The following is a 22,500-nucleotide window of genomic DNA, read 5'->3' as shown; positions in this document are numbered from 1 at the left end:
CATGTGACACTGAAGACTGGAGTAATGATGCTGAAAATACAGCTGCGCATCACAGAAATAAATTACACTTTAACAGAGATTCACATAGAAAACAGCTGTTTTAAATACTAAAAATATTTCAGAATATTACTGTATTTTTGATCAAATAAATGTAGCCTTGGTGAGAAGAAAGAGCTGATTTGACATTTGTTGTTGACAATCAGTTTTTGTAGCTTTCTTTCTCTAGTGGATGAAGTTAAGTTGTCTTAAAGAGACTTTTAAGATGTGAATGAGAGCCAGCCCAAACCTTTTTTACTCTCATGTAATTATAAAATGTAGAATTGAAGCTGTCCTGTGAGCTTGAAGAAGAGGCTCATGGGAGTTTGAGTCTTTGAGAGTCGGTTACAGTGATTTGATTCTAACAGACTGAAGTAACGTGAATGCTGAATGTGATCTCTGTTTATTCATGTGTGTTTGCAGAGAGCGTTTGATATCATGTGTTTGTGAATCCTTCCCCTGCAGAGTTCTGTGTGAACGTGAGCTGTAGAGACTGAATGCTGTTTTCCTGATTCACAGTTAGCTGATTGCACGGATCCACGTCTCATCCGGAGACTCTCAGAGGATCAGATGAGATGTAAAGGGTCTCGTCTGTCATGTGACCTTATCTTCTCACACACCCAGCGCTCCTCGCCTCCATGTTGATGACAGAACGTGCAATTAGACGCCCTCAGTTTCTGCCCTCAGGCCTGAGATGAGTTCAAATACCAGAATAGATGCACAATTTGTCTGCTGACGCGTCTTATCAGAAATTCTGGGGAGACAAAAGATCAGCGTCAGTGTGTGGGACCCTTTATCTCCTGCTGGCCCTCGCCAGGCCTCATTGAGCCTGATTATATTCTTATCGCTGGTGCCGATGTCAGAGCCAAGTGCCAAGGATTCACCGTCCTTGCCTTTCAGAGTGTGACGCTCAAAGACGACAAGATCAACAGAGAGACGCTTCAGTACAATTAACAACCAGCTGCTGATCTTTACTAAGACTCATGTTGACTTCTGTGTTTCTGATCTAGATTTGGGACATTTAAAAATATGAATGTCTCTTCTGCTCACCAAGAAGATTTATTTGATCATAAATACAGTGAAAATAGTGAAATATTGTTAGAATTTTAAACAGCTGTTTTCTGTGTGAAGATCTGTTAAAGTGTAATTTATTTCTGTGATGCGCAGCTGTATTTTCAGCATCATTACTCCAGTCTTCAGTGTCACATGATCTTCAGAAATCATTCTAATATGATGATTTGCTGCTCAAGAAACATTTCTGATTATGATCAATGTTGAAAACAGTTAATATTTTTGTTTAAACCATGGTACATTTTATTTTTCAGGATTCACAGATGAATAGAAAGTTCAAAAGAACAGCGTTTATTTGAAATAATCTTTTGTCACATTACACGTCTTTACTGTCACTTTTGATTAATTTAATATATGATAAAAGAATTTAAGTAATTTTAATAGCAAATACAGAAACTCAAATGTCTTCATTGTAAACACAAAAATAAAAGTTTGGTTTAATTTGAAGAAATTATGACTGAGATGTATTACTATTTATAATAAATATTGTACTGTTAATATTAAAACACTGTTGTGAAGCACTTTCTTAGAGAAAAATTAAATATAAAAATCATGATGTTTGTTTTACATTTTAAAAGATTGCTTAAATTAAATTAAAAAAAAATAAATAAATTAAAAAGTTTTATGAACTCAAATTATTAGACATGATTTGAGTAAAATTGATTTAACCCATTAAAACGTCATCCAGAAGAATTAAAATGGAAAACACACAAGTTGGGGAAAAAAAATATAAATAGATTTTATAGTATTAATTATGACTTTGGCACCTTATTCCAAATCTTTTGAAGTCACATGACGGAACAGACAAAAATATCATTATTCAGTGAAACAGTCCACATGAGTGCGTTTCATCTTTAGCCCTGTTCTGCACATGCTCCAGCGCCGTCTCAATCCACACTCCTCAGAAGTCGTCTTCTCTGTCCGTCATATTCAGAGTTCGGCTTTAATGTGTTTAAAGCTTTAATGTAGCCCTGAGCTGCTCGCCGTAATGGAAGGTGCTTTTATGCTCGTCTCTGCTGCCTCTGGTTAGACTCTGGACCCACAGCAGAAATCAGTGCAGGAGACGAATCACAAACGACTGCAAAACACAGCAGACTAATGCAGATGAACAACCTGCACTCGTGAGCTCAGGAGGATTTCCATCATCTGAATCTCATGGAGCAGAAACAGGCTTTTATAAAAGAGATTTCAGATATACTTCAGCTGTGTTCCTGTCTTCTGATTGATCAGTCCAGTGCTCCATTGATTATAACATTTATAAAATAATGACGGATCCTTTAATGTTGTTATTATGTAACAAATGCAATATCACTTTAGGCCTTGTTGCTTTGGCAACATTCACAATGTAACAATCTCGTCCAATCACATGAATGAGTGCTGGGTCACTCCGTGTCAAATCTACCAGATTTCAGAAACTCAAATTGTTGACTTTGGTAATATATTTAATGAAGAAAGACAAACATAAATAGTGATGAAAGCCCAAATATTAAATTTCATGGATTGATATTTATTTTGTTGCATTATATGACAATGGTGACATTTTAAAAATGATTGTCGTGTGTTTTCCCCTAAAGTTTGCATGACTGTAACTCAAGAAATATTAAAGATATCTCAATATCTTTTTAGATTCCGGTTCTTAACAAACTTTTCTTTTGGTATGTGTAGTTTTAAGGCCCTGAATGGTTCAGCTCCAGAGATACTGGGATCTCAGTGTGGCTTCAGGTGTAAATTTGCACACATTTTCAAGTGTGGGTCACTTTGTATATAGCTGATGCTTGTTGAATTTAAAGAAACTGAAATGTCTTTTGTCACTTTTGATTGATTTAATGCATCCTTGATAAATAAAAGTATTAATTTCTTTTGTACATCAGAGTAAGTGAATTCGTGGGACAGTCACACTGGGGATGCTGTGTTTATTTCTCATCTGTCCTGATGGGTTTTATTACCTCTGAGAGCAGAAGAGATTGATGTTGGGATTGATGAGCCGCTGAGAGATGGATTAATGCTGTCGTATGCTGCCGCTTACGTCCGGTTCAGAAAGGCCTCCGCCTGTGATTCAGCGTCTGATGAGCTCCTCTGAACGGGTTTGTTTCTTGTTGCAGATCCCTGAAGTCTTCAGCGACCCGTAGAGCTCAAACTGCACCATGCTGGCGTGTCTGCAGAGACAGAACCGACCGGCCCGACACCAGCACCTACACCTCACGTGTGCCACGAAGATCCCGGACGCGCCTCTCAATCACAAGAGTAAGTCTGGCACGGCTGGTTAGATGTAGCTCTGAGGTGATTGAGTGTTGGTTAAGCACCACCCTAACTATTACAATTATTTATTTATTTATTTTCATTTGGTTATTGTTTACTTATTATTTCTGTGCTTATTATTTATTTACTTATTTACTTAATTTTACCTTTTTTTTATTTTTTTAAATTTTTCTTTGAATGTTAATTCATAATTCTAATTTTATATTAAATATTATTTTTTCTTTGAAATAAAAAAAATAAAACAAACCTTATATAAAATAATATAATGGTTAAAAAACTAAATATAAATAAATAAAAATAATCCAATACTTACACTCATTTAAATTTATATATTAAATTTTGTTTATTTAATTTAATTATAAAAATAATATTAATACGTTTTTTCATTTTTATTTATATTTTAGACTTTTTATTTATATATAAAAATATATATTATCACTTGTATATAAAAATAAGCCCGTCTTAACACATTTAGTTTATTCACTTATTTTTATTTTATTTTATTTATACATTTATTTATTTAAAAATAAGCCCTGTGTTTTATTACCTTTTTTATGTTTTACTATTTTTATTTTAATGTTAATTCAGCCATGAAAATAGCCTTTGATGCTGACATGGCATTAAATAAATGTATACTATAATGTTAATTCATAATTCTTTTTTTTTATTTCTTTTATATTTTCATATTTTCATATTATATTATTTAAATAACTTTATATAAATATATGAAAATAAGCCCTGTGTTTACACTTATTTACTGGTTTTTATTTATTTTTAAATGAATCTTGTTTACTTATATTTATTTTAATATTAAGTTTTTTATTTTAATTTATATTTTAGATTTTTTTATATATATTGAAATATATTACATCACTTATATATAAAAACAAGCCCATCTTAACACACATTTACTTACTTTTATTTTTTTTATTTTTTTTTTATGTACTTTTTATTTACTTACTGACTTTTATAAATAAGCCTTTTCTCAACACAATGATTATTATTATTTTCGTCTGAGAGTTTCAGTTTTTTAGTTTCATGATGAGGAAGAAAAAGAGCACATGAGGCCGAGCGAGAGATGGGGAAAGTAAGAGAAAGAAAGGTAAAGGAAATAAACTTCAAAGATGCATAAAAGGGCAGAAAGTGAGTGAGATTAAAGCGTTTTATTGGAGGTGGAAGAAAGAAGTGCCTGGTAAATTGAATTTTCAGGGTAACCTTTGATTTCCGTGGCTTAACCTCATCGAGCGGCTCATAGATCTCCATCCAGCAGATGGATTTTCATCCATTAGGAGAGCGAGAGAGGTGGATACGTTTTATTATTCTCTTCTTAAACTCTCTGGCCTACTTCCCTGCGGCTCCTGCGGCTGTTTGCTCGTGAAGAGCTGCGGGAAACTCACGGCTGTGCTCGTCTGTCAGCGTTCAGACGTCAGATAAGACGTTCACCTTGAGAGGCACGCTTCCTATCATCTGCACAGATCTGCAGGAGCTCCATACAGCTCTTATCAAACACGTCCATCGCAGCAGTTTAATTGAATCTGCGGGCGCATTGATCAGCCGTGACGCAGCTTCGTGTCGCTTCCGTCCATCATCATCATCACGTGTTCAGATGCTGCACTTTCCTCTGCCTCTCACTTGCTCTCTGGAGGTTTAACAGTTGAATCTGTTCAGCTGGAAATGCGCCCATCGTGTATATGTCTGCCTCGGCGATATCTCCTTCACCTGCAGGACTGTGGTGTGTTTGTGTGGACTTTGATCAGTGGTTCTACAGACTCTTGGCCTGAAGTGAAGTGCTTTATCCAGAGCAAAAGGCCGTAAATCTGAAGCATTGGCATTCAGAAAAGCTTCAGCCCAGAGCGGGGTAATTACGGCTCGCTGCTGCGAGGTCATGTTTTATTTGGGTTTGATGCAGACGCTTTAAAGCCCAGCAGAAGCCAGTCTTTTATGTCCGGTTCTGCATTAAGTCCTGTATTAAATTGGACGTGAATCTGTTTTGTGAGCGGTCTGTGTGGGCTCTTCAGGCAGATAACTTGGGAATTCAGAACCGTTCGTGTAAAATAAAATAAAATAATGGATTTATTTACTTATTTAAGCATCTAAGCTTTTATTTGAGCATTTTTTATGTATTTATTTTTATTTATTTAAGCACTTATTAAGGATTTTTAACTTGGCAGACTTGTTATCTATTGTAAATATTGATCTGGAGCTCCAGAGCTCTCTGATGAGCATGGTTTAATGATTTTTACTGTCGGCACACGTCTCAGTCCTTGTTAACGAGCTGAGGGTTCATTAGACTAAAATAAAATAATAATAAAAAATCAACAGCACTGGAGCTGAAAAGGGAAAACAATAAATAGACACTAACTGGTGTGAACGGTGTACTCTGATTCACAAGCAAATGACTCTTTTGAACTGTTTTATGAAAAGGTCAAAAAGAATCACTCTCATTATGAGTTTGAATCACTCTGATGACTCACTGAATCCTAGGTTTTCACTGAATTTCTTGTCAAACTCAAATGTTTGTAGATGTTAATTCAAATGTTTGTATCCATTATTTTACATTTAATAGTCAGAAAGCACTGTATCAGCACTTTTGGTTCAAAATGGATTTAAAAATTGTAATTAATTTTTAGAAGAAGCTTAATACAGGAGTGTATAGAAGATAAAATTATAATAAAATCAGCTTTGACATTATAAATTAAATTCAGTGCAGTTCACTTTTTCTGATTCAAATGCATCAAATGGCTGAAATGTCAAAATGTTAAATGACATGCTTTAGATTACCATGCATTCATTCATTCAACCTTTACGCATTTAACGCTATATATATATATATGCATGTATTTTTGCATTTATTTATTCATTTAATTTTTTAAACATTTATTTATGCATTTGTTTATGCATTATTTTTAATGCATGTATTTATGCATTTATTAATGCATTTAGAAAATTGTTGTTTTGAACTTAAAGGGATAAGTCAACCATTGTCAAGTAATGACAGAATGATCATTTTTGGGTGAACTGTCCCTTTAAGACAGTCTTTGTGAGACTAAAATCATGGCGTTAGCAACAACAGGCAACTGAAACTATAGTAACTATAGCAGTAACTATAACAATGTCTATAAATAAAACAATAAGTAACAATAGCTAACTGTAATGAAAACGATAACTGAAACGTTAACTGTAACAATAACTAAATACAATAACAGCTATAAACATAATCATAGCTATAAATACAACTATAACTATAAATATAACACAACTATAACGATAACAATAACTATATCGATAACTTAAAATAGAGTAATATCTATACCGATAACTAGAAGTACAACCATAAATATAAAATAAGTATAACAATAACTATCAATTCATCCACAAGTATATTGATAATTTTAAATTCAGAAATAACTATAAATAAAACCAAAATTATAAGTATACCGATAATGATAACCGATAACTGATAATCAGTAAATATAACAAACTATACTTGCATCAACAGAATCAAACGATAAGTTTTTCTTTATTCTAAGCGTGTTATTCTCAGCTGTGGGCATTTGCTCCTCTGTTAATTCTTGTTTCTGGCCTACTTTAAGAGTTCAGTCTGTATCAGATCGTGTGTTCAGTTAATTAGCTGTGTGTTAATTGAGATTTCAGAGCCCCCTGTCCTCGTCCTCGTCCTCATGTAATGCTGTGCGAAGGCTTGACTTTCACCAAGCTGCTTCAGCTCAGCAACATGCGAACATCAGATGGACGTTTACATTAAGCTAATTGTGCTTCTTGATTGCTGTGTATTTATAGCTGAAAGGTTAGTGAGCACTAGGTGGATAATTACTGAAGGTCAAGATGCTAATTACATCAGATGTTGTATTTTACTCTCACTTCAGTGAAGGAACGTTTTTGGTTCAACGATTAGCTTCTCACTTTTCACATCTATATTTTAGATTTCCTGGCTGTACGTTTTCATTTATTCAACCAAATGTTCTCTAAGTCATGGTTTACTATTGCAGTTCATCTTAAACTAAAGCCTATTGGCTGTTTACACAAAGTGCAAAACATTTGATGTGCCACCCAATACTGAAAAAAATGTGTACCTTATTTACCCATAAAAGGTGCATATTAGTACCAGACACTAAAAAATAAAGGTTCTTTATTGGTATCATTGATGGTTCCATGAAGAACTTTTAACATCCATGGAGTATTTCAATAGCCCACAAGATTCTTTAGATTTTCAAAATGCTTTTCAGACTAAAAAAATGGTTCTTTCTAAGAACTGTTTACTGAGGTTTGGAGAACCCAAGATGGCTCTTCTTTTAAGAGTGTATGATTCTTCAGAGAGCCAAAAACTCTTGATGTTTCAGTGTAGGTTCTTGTTGTTCATTGGGAACCAGTTTTGCCTATCTAGGGTTCTTGAGTTGCTGTATGGTTCTTTGGGGAGCCTTTGTTGGTTCTTTTGATCAGTATATTGATTTCTGGGCTCTAAATTACTAGTACATAAATGTTTTTATTTTTCTATATTATGGATTAATTGTAGAACCTAAAAAGGTTTTCTGATTGAATGAAACATTTAAACAGTTGGTTGTTCTTGTTGATCAAGAACAGTTTTTGGCTGTCTTAGGTTTAGCATATTGGTGTCTGGGTTTGGAAGCACCAGTTCACAGATGGTTTCTGAAGAATGGAAGAATGAAAAGTGCTCTGTAGAAGCTCCGAAGGTTGTTCTACACTCTTACAAATAAAAGTTCCAGTAGGATGTTTTTGCAGTGATGCCTGAGGGTCTGAAAGCGCCTCCTGCTGGCAGAGAATGAATGTGCTTTTCAATAAACCCGTCTGTTGTTTCTGTTCAGACCGATGTGAAAATCCACCCATGTTTTTATGCCGCAAATACGAGTTGTAAATGTGAACTAGTGGATTGACAAGAAGATAATGCATTATAAAAATTAAAAACAATTAAGAAGACGGTAAAATGTATTTATATGTTATTTAATTAATATAGTAATTGATTGATAATAAATGTTAAATTAATATACTGGACCTCAAGGCATTTTCAAGACCCCTGTATTGAAGAACCATTTTTGGTTCCCCAAAGAACCTTTCAGTGAAACATTCTTAAAAAAAAAAAAAAAACATTTTTTTTCTTAATGTCAAGAGAATTTTCATAATCTAAAGAATCTTTTTTCCACTATAAAGAACATTTTGTGCATTGGAAATGTTCCATGGATGTTAAAAGTTTTTCATGGAACTATCAATGGCAATTAATAACCTTTATTTTCAAGAGTAATAAAATCTTTGCCTTTTGGGGGCAAATAAGTTACGAAGATGTCCAATTGAAGGTACTGCCCTAGTGATAAGATGTTTTTTTATTTTTTGATTCTATGTCAACACAGGAAGTAATTTCATGGGTCTGTAATAATTAATGATTGGTTTGATCAACTGGTTCACAGTATTTGTTGACGATTGGCCATCCTCTGGAAATGCTTAACCCAAGCTCTTTGAATGCAGTGCCACTTTTGCCTTAAATTTCAAACATATTCCTTTTTTCACCATCTCTTTTGATTGATTTTTTTTTTTCCTGAAGTCAAATTTTCCCAGTCCATGTGAGTGTTTGGTGACCCTGGGTGGCTCGCCACCTCTGCTCTTCCCTTCATTTTAAACACTCAATTTATTTCCTTCATGAGGTGGATCTTGTAGATTGAATCATTTTCACAGTTGGAGGCTCATTGTGGGCCTGGAATGAAATGAAGTCCCAAATCAATCCCAAACGGGAACAACGTGAGCTCAGCATCGCGTGATGGAGGAGAGGTTGTGTTTGTGTTTCTCTAGTAGAGATCCTTCAATCGTTCACCACAGAGTGATTATGATTGACTGTGGCATGATCGGCCTTAATTTAAGCACTTGTCTTTTTATATCAGACATTCCATAAAGGTGTCATTCCAGCCATATTTTCCTCCAGTAGATTTACTGCTCAGAAATGGAGCACTTTTTTTTCCAGCTTCCTTGTGTTGCGGGAAGCTAAACACCCATGAAATTGCCTGAATAATGGTGTTTAAATCCAATCTCGGTTAGTCGCCCGTACACTTCTGGCTATAGGTCCCGTTTTCATTTGAAAGCTATTGCATTTGTAGACATCTCAAAATTGGTCGCCAGTGATATGGGCTTGCATTTTTATTGTGGCCTCACTGGCGTCTGTGAGAATCCTGTCCTCATTATAGTCCAGGGATCCATTCAAGATGCATTCGAGCAGCACACAGATGCACAAACACATATAAAGCCATGTTTCCAATTTGCTGCTTGTATAGCAATGTTTCTGATGTTAATATTGCATGTAGCTCCACCCGTATCCGAGCCCATTTTGAGTGGATTGCACATCCAAACGCCATGAAATGAATTCCACTCAAGCCACCGAAACAAAATGAGCTCTTTTCCCATCCCCCTCCTCATCTCTTTTCCCCCCCTTGATTTCCCAAGGTAATCCAATTTTGTCCTGAAGAAAGACCAAATTAATTTCATAATGCACTGATCAAACATTGCCCGAGGTGTCTCCCTCCACAAAATGAGTTTTTAGAGAGATGCAGATGTCTGAGGATGAACAGCCAGCCGAGGAAATAAGGAGACGGAGAGCGATGCAGACGCTCCAATATCTTCATTTTTATTGGACGATTTTTCTTGTGTGACGTCTGATCATTTTTAACTCATCCAGTATTCATAACTCTTCCATATTTATTGCACCTCCAGCACGAGGCGCTTCGTCGGACAGCACAGCCTCAAATTGGAAACATCATTGTTTTCAGTGGAGAGTTTGCGGGATACTAGTCGTGATCCACTGAGGGTGTTTGCATGGTTTTGTGTGTGCTGGGAATCAGGGCTGTAATACCATAGACAACCCCCCCATGCCTCCAGTAGTTAGGATTACCGAATTGTCCCGCCAATGTTTCTGTTGCACTCTTATGCACCGCTCTGCTTGTGTACGGATGACAAAAAGGTTTAAAAGTTAGATTTGTAGGCTGGTCAAGACGAGGTTAATCAAATTAAAGTAGGCAGTGCTCGAGGATCAGTTTTAATGTTCAAAGAGACTGTGGGAAGTTGGAAGTAACGAAACCGTCCAATGATGCAAATTACTCTACCTTTCCCCTCAAAGTTCACTGCTGTTGTTGAAAATATGGTATCATTTACATCAGGGGTCTCCAAACTCTGTCCTGGAGGGCCGGCGTCCTGCAGAGTTCAGCTCCAACCCTAATCCTGTTAAATGTTGAATGTTAACTCTTTCCCATGGAATAGCTCGGGGGCGCTATTACACATCCACAATCACATGATCAAAAACACAGGCGAGGAAGACGCAGAAACGAGCATAAGCAGATGCGTATGAAAAACAGTGCGATCATCGACAATAAACAGCATATAAATGAAAACTGCCATTTGGTACCGAGTGAAATGTCGATCCCGGACGTGTCAAAGGACTGGGAAGCTTTGATGGAAGCGATCGACTGCATCTTTGCTTTGATCATCGAGCTGAATATGATCCAGATGTAGTCTTTGATAAAATCGCGATTTTTTTTTTTTTTTTTTTCTCAGCTTTTTGCTCAAAATGTTGCTTTTTTATGAAACTTACTGTACCTACATTCAAGTGTTGATCAAAAAGAATGCTTGAAGCTAGAATTAAACAGATTTTTTTTTGTTTAAAAGTAGTGGCTCTGATCTTTATTTTGATGTATTGCGTGTTTAGATATTCATACAACAAGGAGGCCATGAAACTTTAGTGAAAACGATCAAAAATGCTGGTTGTGGCTGGTCATTTGTTTCAAAAACGCTGGCGGGGAAAGAGATAGGAGACATGAAACGGTTTGCATTTTTGACATATTAGGCATGCAAATGAGAGTGAATGTGTGTTCATTTTAAAATATTATTTCAAAATGATCACTTCCCAACTAGAATCTCTCTTTGTTTGCAGGTGAGGTGATCTCCTCGCGCTGTGCTCGCTACCCGTCCGCAGCCGAACTGGACTCCTTTGCGCAAAGAACAGCCAACAGCCCCCTTTCAATCAAGATCTTCCCCTCCAACATCAGGGTCCCGCAGCACAAGCAAATCAGCAGGACCGTCAACGGCCTGGACACCGGCGGCCAGGGCTTGGGCCCGTACTCGCACCCCTACACCGGCGCCTACCAAGGCTTGCTGGCGATCGTCAAGACTTCCTCCAAAGGTGTGTTGAAGAGCGCCGATGGAAAACGAGCTAAACTTTCCCCTATCCAGATGGCGGTGGCTCCGTACGCGCCTCCCAGCAGACACCGGCAGAAGCCGTATGGCGTTGTGTCCCACGGCGTCGTCCATCACATGAGCCGTCCGTCCAACGTCCAATCCAGTCCTTCATTTTTGGCCGCGTCTTGCGCCGACTCGAGTTTCGCCCAGAGCTCTCTGGCATATTCCGGAGCTGTTCTGCCTGCTCAAAGCGCAGACGCGGCCGGTTCGGATTTCTGGGCGCAGCGGCATTATCCACACTTGTACGGAGCCGGGAGCGGGAGCGGAGCCGTCGTCAGCCGCTCGCCCGAGGTGTCCTACAGATCCCACCCTCCCAGTCTAACCATTCTAGACAAGGTCCCATCATCCCCTGCCATGCATAGAGACTTCTCAGTCAGCCAGTTCTTTGCTCCCGCTTGGAATAGTGTGCTCGCCACACCGGATAGCGACTGTTATAACCTTCAGGAGCCGCTTGCCGGCTCCACCACGGCCCCGCGCCTCCATCCGAACACCCTGTGGCCGCAGGGGAAGAGCTTGTGCCAGGCGTCGGTCCTCAGCAGCAGCTTGCAGTCTCTGGAGTGCCTCATCAGCGAGATCCAGCCGCCCTGCATCAAGGAGCGCATGCTGGGACGAGGACACGAGCCGCACCTTCAGCTGCCGGTGTTGAGATAGGACACAGGCTGAGCTGAAAGCGCTGGGAGCTAGGGTTGTGTGGGTCACAGGTTTAAAGGGTAATGGTAATCCACACTGACCTGAAGGAACACTGGATCCTTTCCAATCATTAATGGGTACTGTGTTCATCAAGCTAGCGTCTGTGTGTGGGTTACAGACAGATTCAAGAGATCTAGAGCTTTTCTAAAGCCTCTGGAAGAGTATTTCCTATCATACACTGCTGTTCAAAAGTTTGGGGTTGTAATGTTTCTGAAAGAAGTCTCCTTTGCTCACCGTGGGTGTTTATATATCAGAAATACAGTAAAAATGTGAAATATTTTTATGATTTAAAACAGCTGTTTTCTATGTGAATCTCTGTTAAAGTGTAATTTATTTCTGTGATGTGCAGCTGTATTTTCAGCATCATTACTGCAGTCTTCAGTGTCACATGATCTTCAGAAATCATTCTAATATGATGATCTGCTGCTCAAGAAACATTTCTGATTATTATCAATGTTGAAAACAGTTGTGCTGCACAATATTTTTGTGGAAACTGATACATTTTATTTTTCAGGATTTATTATTTGGAATAGAAATCTGCTGTAACATTATAAATGTCTTTTCTGCCACTTTTGATCAATTTAATGCATCTAAAAGGATTAATTTCCTTAAAGAAAAAAATTATATATATTGACCCCAAACTTTTGAATTGTAGTGTTAGTAGGAAAACTGAATTATTTTGTGTTCAGAAGCCAAACCCCAAAATTAAGCTCTAAACAGCTTCAATCATCTTCATTCAGTCTGAATAAATAGAAAGTGTTTGTCTCTCTTAATCAAACAAGGCTGCATTGTTTCTAGTGCATTCTGACTGTATTTTGCTATTATTTCCTATATAACACCTAATTTAAATAAATGCATATTTGTATTCTTATGTTTGTTGCTGCCAGTAGGATGACATTCATATTTATAAGATTCTTTATTCTTGTTGTTGTTTATCTGAAGTGTTTATCATCTGAATCCTCACAATCAGAATGTGATTCCAGACGGATTCTGCTGTTCTGATGATGAAGATGAAGATGATGATGAAGTTTGTTTTGATCTGCTGATCCTCTGTGAAGCTGTGATGGATGGTTTTGGGATCATGGAGTCTTCATCAATGCCTAATAATCATGTTATTAATTACCACGGGAACCCATTAGTATCTATATATTTTATTCCTTCTGTTTTATTTATTGATATTTGATTCAGGTGTCTGAGATCTGAGGTTTTGTCATGTTCATGTGTTTTATTTTGGGAAATGGTGTGTGTGTGTGTGTGTCTCTCTGTGTGTGTGTGTGTGTGTGTGTGTGTGTGTGTGTTTATGTCTGTGTGTGTGTCTCTGTGTCTCTGTGTGTGTGTGTGTGTGTGTGTGTGTGTGTGTGTGTGTGTGTGTGTGTGTGTGTGTCTGTGTATCTCTTGTGTGTATGTCTCTGTGTGTGTGTGTGTGTGTGTCTCTGTGTATCTGTGTGTGTGTGTTTATGTCTGTGTGTGTGTGTGTCTCTGAGTGTCTGTGTGTGTGTCTGTGTCTCTGTGTGTGTGTGTGTGTGTGAGTCTGTGTCTCTCTGTGTGTGTGTGTGTGTGTGTGTGAGTGTCTCTGTGTGTGTGTGTGTGTGTGTGTGTGTGTGTGTGTGTGTGTGTCTGTGTCTCTGTGTGTGTGTTTATGTGTCTGTGTGTGTGTGTGTCTTTGTCTCTGTGTGTGTGTGTGTGTGTGTGTCTCTGAGTGTGTGTGTGTGTGTGTGTGTGTGTGTGTGTGTGTGTGTGTCTCTGTGTGTGTGTGTTTGTTTGTGTGTGTGCGTGTGTAACAGCAAACTATAGGCTCAATGTTTAAAAGTGCAATTATTCTGTCAGCAGACGAGCTTCAGTGATGAATTACTGTGTGTGACTGTCTGAAATCTACTTCAATAAGATTGTCAAATAAATATAATTTAGGAATGTTTTCTATCACTTTTGGTCTGTTTGTCATTATTTTAAGCGCACAACGGGACGTGTTTACATTTAAAAAGGGGGGGGGGGGTCTCTAATGCCTTTCAAACACGGTCAGAGGTCAGATGCAACATAATACAATTATATTTTCTCATAAATGTAAAAAAGCAGTGTACAGTATTGTCAAATGTGAAGATTTTAGACACTAAAGTTGAGTTTGAATTTTTCCTCATCTGGATTTTGTGATGAAATATTCCTTGTGCTAAATATAAATTGATATCGGGGGTAAATGAATCAGTTTTTGACAGTCAGGTGTTTAATCACTCGTGATGTTTTGAGTGTGATTGTGTGTCAGAAGTGAGTGCAGGCGTCCCACAGTCCCTCATCAGGGTGCGAGCGCAGGCTGTAGGCTGCTGTCTTCTGAGGGCGGTGAGGTCAGGTGTCTTTATCGGCCCCGGGGCCCACAGTTAAGCAGCTCTGAGTGTGACCTGAGCTCACATGCGTCTCCTCGTCCTCCTTTATCATCCTGCGATATCAGAGTTTGCTGAAACGGTCCGCTGTTCTGATCTGAAATGTGAGGATGATGTTGTTGCTTTTCATATTTACTTTCACACACAGCTCCGGCCGACAGTCATATATATGGAAATGTGAATCTGAAACTGTTCTCCTCTTTCAGAGCCGGATGTGCTTATGAAATGTTTGCAGGAGTTGTTTAACTTTAATAAAGCGTGTTGTGGAACAAACCGTCCAGCGCATCACAGCCACGCTTCAGGTTTTGAGTCACGCAGGTGTTGTATGCAATTCAGTGTTATTTTAGTATTATTGAGATACTATTATGGGTTTATGAGTATTTCGAAGTTATTTTATTTTCTGGTTTAATTTTAATTTTACTTAAAGTTGTAATAGTTTTTTTGTCATTTTTAGTAGTTTTGAAGTAAGATATTTTTTTTTTTTTTTTTTTTTTAAGAATTCTCTCCTGTTCACCAAACCTGCATTTATTTGATCTGAAATACTGCAAAAGCAGTAATATTGTGAAGTATTTTTAATATTTAAACTGTAATTTATTTCTGTGATGTGCAGCTGTATTTTCAGCATCATTACTCCAGTCTTCAGTGTCACATGATCTTCACAAATCATTCTAATATGCTGATTTGCTGCTCAAGAAACATGTATTATTATTATTATTATTATTTAAAACAGTTTTTTTCAGGATTCTTTGATTAATAGAAAGATCCAAAGATCAGCATTTATCTGAAATAAAAAGCTTTTGTAACATTATACACTCAAAGCTTGCAGTCAGTATAATTTTATTTATTTTATGTATTTGTATTTACTTTTATTAATCAAGGATGCTTTAAATTGATCAAAAGTGATGATAAAGACATTTATAATGTTACAGAATGTTTCTATTTCAGATAAATGCTGTTCTTCTGAACTTTCTGAAGAAATTCTGCTCAGCTGTTTCCAACATTAATAATAATTCTAATAATAAATGTCGCGACAAACTGCTTTTCTATTACAGTTACATTAATTTCAGTGCATTCTAATTCTGTTTCTTCTCAGATTCCTGTGGTTGCCGCTTCACTTCATATCAAGGAACGAGATGATTTTAAAGTGGTTCTCAGATCAGCTGAGAGATGAGTTACTGCGCATGCGCGCCCTCTGCTGGTGCCGACGCGCACCACTATTCACTGAAATATTTACATTCACCTTCCACTGACACCATGCATCCAAACAGAGAATCTCTGTAGTTAAATATCTATAAATAATAAATAAAATATATCACAGAGATATTAGTCTACAATGTAAAGAATTAAACGAAATTCTAATTAACATTGAGCTCTTTCAATTTAGTTTATTGCTTTATTTTCCTTTTAAATTGTGAACAGTCTGCATTGATAGTTTTTTCTTGAACATATTTCATTTTTATAAACATTAAATGAATCGTTCGTCAAAGTTATATGCCAGCCAGCTGATATCGTTTATGTAAATATTGAATTAATGATGACGTGAGCTGATTAAAGTGCCGACAGAAGAGCAGATAGCCAGCAGGTGGCGCTCTCACAACATTAATCACCAGCTCAAAACTCGCTTTCTTCATGCATAATATAATTATTATTTTAGCTTAAACTGTTCGTCTTTAAAACATTCATACCATTCAGTTTATTAATGCAAAGAAAAGTGTCAAATAATTATGTAGATATAAATAAACACACTTTTACTGATGTCAGAAAGAAAGAGTTCGTCTAGAAGGATTCGTCTTGCTCCAGCACAGAAATACAGACATATAGTTTAAGATCATAAAAACACTAATGATAAAGATAGACTATAATTAATATAGTAATACAAATATACATATAGAGAAAAATCACTATCTGGTCCATTTTCGTATTATTTGCGTCTCAAGGGGGCGGGGATATTAAAAATGTCAATCCGTAGCCAATAAAAAGCGGAATATGCTAATCAGTGTTGCCAAGTGCTCGTTTTCACGCGGAATCGGGATACATTCACAATGTTCCTGCGGGTAGAAGCGACTCAAATAACGTGATATTAAGCGACTTGAATGCGAATTTTACACACACATACACACAAACGTGTATTGTATCCCTCGGAACGCGATTTTTTACGCTTTTTAACGTTTTGGGCTCGTTTTCAATAGCGTTTGTGCGGGTTTTGTTGTGAAAACCTGGCAACCCTGAGAACGAGCTCTTGACAGCTGAGAAACTGGAGTCCAGCCGCAGATAACTTTGCGCGGACCGGAGCCGTGAACTCTCTCAAAGCGACAGGATCTCATCATGGAGACCACGGTTACTTCGTCAGAAACGGCTGTCGGTGTAGTTTAGATGTGTAGATGTGTCGCCGTTAATGATGTTCCGCTTGTTCTCGCTGGCGGCGGCGGAGCGCGGGAGACAGAAGCGGCGGCTCGAGCTCAGTCTGGCGGGAATCTGTGAGCTCGAGCTGCTCAAGCGGCGGCACGAGGCGCTGATCGCCGGCGCGCTCGCGCTCCACGCGCCCGAACCCGAGCCCGAGCCGGAAAGAGCCGAGCGGCCGAACGACGACGCGAGCTCTCCGGTGAGACTTCTTTGTGCTTGTATTTGTTTCGAGAGCGACGCTGAGAATGAGTTTAATTAATTAAAGGGAGAGTTTCACTTCATAGAATAATGCACCCGTGACGTAAAGAAAAATAGTCAAAGATTGTTTTAGTGTCACTTCTCTTTATATTTCTGAGTAAAGCAGAGCATTCTCTTGATCATTCGTGAAATTGTTGTTTTGGTCCTCCAAGCTGAAGTTTGTAGCATATCCTGAGCAGAATATGAGAATACATTGACGAAATTGGCGTATAAACAATTCTCACTTAGAAATTGCTAGTAAGTTTCGCAAATAAATACTTAGTAACACATTGAATTAAAGGTGAAATTGTGAAGTAGAAATAGTTTTTTCTTGTGAAACATACTCCAGTAATCTGTTTTATTTACAACTTCGAAAAAACTTTTTTTTTTTCACACACACACACACACAAAATAATCATTGTTTGCAACTTTAAAAAATCATATTTTTTTTGTTACAGTGTAACTTTCATCTTCCTCTGAGAAACACATTCATTTGTCTTCAGTGATGTATTATCCCACAGAAGACTCGCGGTCGGGAAGTTTGTTTTCAGAGATTTATTACACCAGAGAAAGTGTTGTGTTAAATTTCCCACATGATTCGTCTGTCAGAAAAGAGGTTTATGTGTGTTTCCTTCTCCATCAAAACAAACCGGACATTAATAATAAACCGTCATCAATCATAGATCAGATTCGGATTTCTCTGCATTCAGTGTGGAAACCAGAACGTCCCTGTAAACCAGTTCACAGCGGCTCTTGATTTCTGCTGAAGGATGGAGGTTTAGTTTGAGACCAGATGGACCTGATGGTGTTTGATGAGGGTCTGGATCTGAAGAACGCTCATCTGTTCTAAACAAGGGTCTGGAGAAACACACACACACACACACACACACACGTGTTTATTCCTGGCATCGGTGCTGACAGCAGTCTGACAGAAGACAACAGTTTGTCTTGTGTAAACGCAAGTGTGTGTGTGTGTGTGTGTGTGTGTGTGTGTGTGTGTGTCTCTGCGGCCGCTCTGATAATTAACAGCCTCGTCTTTCTCCTCCTGCAGCTTCAGTGAAATAATAATTGCAGCGTTCAAACCAGTGAATAATTGATGAGAAGTAAAGGTTAAATTGCAGCGGAGCTCCTTCTCTGATTGTGATGTGTGTTTTATTCTGCTGAATCCTGAGTGTTTAAGAGTCTTTCCACCTGCTCAGTGTGCGTTCAACCCATCCTAGCTGTGTATAATAGTCTTCTTTCAGATGAATACAATCTGAGTTACATTAAAAAACATCCTGGCTCAAAATTCCCTGACATGGCTCCAGGCATGAATAAAGACCTCCTGAAGAGAATCGATGCATTTTTGTAAGAAACACATCCATATCTAAAACTTTTTAAACCGTAATCTCTAGCTTCTGCTAAGTGTTGTACGCGTGTTCACTTCAGCAGATGACGTAGTCGTAGCGCAAGCGCCTGTGAGAACTGATGAATGCAGAAGCGCAGCAGAGAGACCAAAACACGAATCAGAAGTACAAAACCAGGATTTGTAAAGAAAAATGTGGGAGGATTTCGATATAAACCAAGAGGAGTAAGGAAACCTTGCTTGCTTTGCTCTTGTAAACAAACGTCAGTCCTTGCGAGACTAGCATATTCTCATGAGTCAGCGGAAAACTAGAGATTACGGTTTATAAAGTTTTAAATATGGATATGTTTCTTATAAAAATGCATTGATGCACTTCAGGAGGCCTTTATTTTCCCTCCAGATCCGTGTGGGACACTTTTTATGATGGATGGATGCACTTTATTGGACTTCTTTTGGACTATTTACAAATAACACCCATTCACTGCCATTATAAAGCTTTATAGAGCCAGGATTTTTAATATAACTCCGAATGGATTCGTCTGAAAGCAGAAAGTCATATACACCTAGGATAGCTTGAAGGTGAGTAAATCATGGGGTCATTTTAATTTTTGGGTGAACTATCCCTTTAAGAACTTTTCGCTGAACGTCTCTTTGAGGAAACTTTTACAATTAAAGGTTATCTATCGGCATTGATGGTTCTGTGATCTTAGAACGTTTCTAATAAAAAAAAAAAAACCAGTGGAAGAACACCAGTCAAGCCAAGATCTGACTCACGGGGTGTGTCTCGATCCGCAGTAAGTGCACTGCTCAGGGAGTCACCGATGGAGCACTGTCAGAATCATTCCAGCGCAGATTCATTCACTCCCTAAAAACAGCTGTGCTCTCGCTTATTAATTCATTAATATCTCACTCGTATTGTCTTCATAACTAGATATTTTGGTCTGAAAAGTGGCGCAACATTGTTTGTCATAATGATTTTAATAATTCACTGATTAGTCATTTACTGTAAATCTTTCAAAGCTCAGATTTTATTCGAGTTATGATTTTTCTCTTATAATAATATAGGAAAAATTAAATCAGATTCAAATGAGTCACTGGCTGTCGTCAGTAGATGAAATGGTTAACTTTGCAATAAGCTTCCATTTGTTAACATTAACCTAAGCGAACAATGACAAATATAACTAAAGCGTTTATTAATCTTAGATAATTTACGAAGATGAATAAATACCACAACAGATGTATTGATGATTGATAGTTAATGGATTAACTAACTAGTTTACTAATGAGACCTTATTGTATAAATGAATATGGACAGATGATCTGATGAGAAGTGTTTGAGTTCTGTTTGCTGAGAAATGGAAAGCAGATGTCAGAAGCGTTTGAGACGCTGTCGAGATCTCTTGTGAAACCCTGGAGGAGACGCACGTGAGATGATTGTCGTCTCAAACAGAAGATTTCAGATGAAGTCTCTCTTTAATCTCATTTCAGTCTCGGAGAAACTCTGCAGCGTTCAGGTTTAAAGTGGTTGTTTTATAAATGTTGCTGTTGTTTTCTGATGTTCTGTATATTATAAACACTTTCAGCGCCGCGTGTGGTTCGTCAAGCTTCAGTGTGATTGTGTCCTCGTGTGAATCACTCGATATGAATAATTGATAGTGAAATGCTTTTGTCAGATTGATTGAATCTCCTTAGATCCGTTTCCATGACAACGAGTGTGCACTTCATCAGGTTAAGATAACAGCCTTAGTGCATGATCTTATTTAGGGGCGCAGGAGCCATTAGCAAACACACACACACACACACACACACACACACACACACACACACACACACACACACACACACACACACACACACACAGAGCATTCATACAAGCTCATCAGTAAGTACATTTGTGTGTGTGTGTGTGTGTGTGTGTGTGTGTGTGTGTGTGTGTGTGTGTGTGTGTGTGTGTGTTCCAGTGATGTTTGTAGTGGATGTTTGTCGTGATGTCTCAGGACTGGCTCTGAATGACACAGACTCTAGATGGATTACACTATAATTGTTTTTTTGTTTTTTTTTGAATAAATAAATTATGAAACAGATTATTGAAGTACATTTTTACAAGAAAACACATCTTTCTACTTAATTTTTGTAATTATTTGTGAAATTTACTAGCAATTTCTGAGTGAAAATTGTTTTAAAGTAAATCCTACCATTTTTTTTTCCAATGTAGGGCCCTATGAAATATATATATATATATATATATATATATATATATATATATATATATATATATATATATATATATATATAATAATTATTATTATTATTATTATTTTAAATTCGAGTTTTAGTTTATTTTTCTGGATTGCATTTTAATGGTTTTTAATTGCATTTTAATGTGCATTAATTAAATTTTAGAAATAAAAGTGGATTTATAATCAGTTGAATTAAAACTTGTTTTATGTGTTTAAATTTTTCTGGTTTCTCTGTGTTTTATGATTTAATACAAATTTATTATCAAACATATTGGTAATCAAATGAATGCATAAAACTTTAACAGTTTAATTAATATTTTAATATGTTAATAATATAAGATGTATAAAATATAAAATGAAATTCAAACAATTGCATTTTTTGGAAAACAAATTGCTGCGCAACAGAAGCTTATTGTTAAAAATAGAAGAAAAATTGAGTAGGCTAATATTCCTTAGCAATAATTTATTAATAAACTGTATTATTATTCTGTCATAACTTCTTCAAGCTGAACTGAGCTTTTATTTTGGCGGGTTGTAGTGTGTTTTAGTGTGTATCAGACTGTAGTTTCCTCTCAAAGTTAATGGTGAAATGCTGCTGAAGTGACTCTCTCAGGTAGTGAGACACAGACGAGCGTCACGCGTGTTTCAGTGCGTGTAGAAGAGCAAACTCACACACACACACACACACACACACACACATTTACACAGCAGAGCTTTAATATTCACACACACACTCGTCCAGATCCGATTCAGTCTACAGACCTGCCTCTGGGTTATTCATGCAAGATTTGACATTTTTACAGTGAATTCCGTTGTTTTTGTTTTGTTTTGTTTTTTACTGGATTCCGTGTTTTCTGTGCTGCTAAAATCTTAGGGCCCTAAACTTAGCTCCTCTTGGTCCAAGCAGAAGATCTGAGCTGATTCTGGAGATTTAGAGGGTCAGAGTGAATTACACACAGGACATTACGTTCCTCTTGTTCCCAGAAGCCCGTTCTACATTCTCCACTCATCTGATTTTAATAAATCTACGCAGAGATCGTCTCTCAGTTCTCCTCCACACACTCACGTTAGTGCTAGACACAGACGAGCCAGAATGCAGAGATAATGGAGTAATTAGTACACACACATGACGAGTGTGGAGGATCTGTAGAGCTTGATGTCTGAGGGCCCTATGAAATCCGTTTTATTTTTTACCAAATTCCGTTTTAATATTTCTGGATTGTTTTTTTTCCATTTTTTTTTTTTTTTCTGGAACCCTTTTTAATGGTTACATTAAATTTTATTAATCACAAAGCATGTCTAATTAATTAAAATCATGAAACTTGCGATTTAACATCAGTATATTTAAAAATGTAACAAAAAAATAAATATTTAGGGTCCTATGAAACAAGTCTAAGTTCTGTTTTATTGTTACCAAATTCTGTGTTTAAGCACTTTTATTATTGGAATGCATGAAAACAACTTAATTAACATTTATTTTTACAATAACCCTATGAAATGTTTTGGGACTTTTTTTCCCCCTCAAAAATTTTCTGGTTATCAAATGAAGACATAAAACAGTAATTTATTTTATAGTTTAATCAAATGAAAACAAAAAAAA

General features: G+C 37.1%; 2 protein-coding genes across 2 annotated transcripts in view; both read left to right on the top strand.

Annotated features, from left to right (window-relative positions):
- LOC109067046 (protein FAM222A-like) overlaps nt 1–12,672 on the top strand; it is a 17,017-nt gene extending 4,345 nt beyond the window's left edge. The window contains exons 2-3 of the mRNA XM_042765687.1: nt 3,210–3,351; nt 11,309–12,672. Coding sequence (XP_042621621.1) covers nt 3,252–3,351; nt 11,309–12,264 — 1,056 coding nt within the window. The 5' untranslated portion in view covers nt 3,210–3,251 and the 3' untranslated portion in view covers nt 12,265–12,672. The remainder of the gene's footprint in view (nt 1–3,209; nt 3,352–11,308) is intronic.
- Nucleotides 12,673–16,783: 4,111 nt separating this feature from the next.
- The window catches only part of LOC109074423 (dapper homolog 3-like), a 10,617-nt gene continuing 4,900 nt past the window's right edge, over nt 16,784–22,500 (top strand). Inside the window, exon 1 of the mRNA XM_042765725.1 lies at nt 16,784–17,277. Coding sequence (XP_042621659.1) covers nt 17,071–17,277 — 207 coding nt within the window. The 5' untranslated portion in view covers nt 16,784–17,070. The remainder of the gene's footprint in view (nt 17,278–22,500) is intronic.

This window comes from Cyprinus carpio, chromosome A10, assembly GCF_018340385.1.
Source record: "Cyprinus carpio isolate SPL01 chromosome A10, ASM1834038v1, whole genome shotgun sequence".
In the NCBI taxonomy this organism is placed as follows: domain Eukaryota; kingdom Metazoa; phylum Chordata; class Actinopteri; order Cypriniformes; family Cyprinidae; genus Cyprinus; species Cyprinus carpio.
This window is presented reverse-complemented; position numbering and strand designations above follow the sequence as displayed.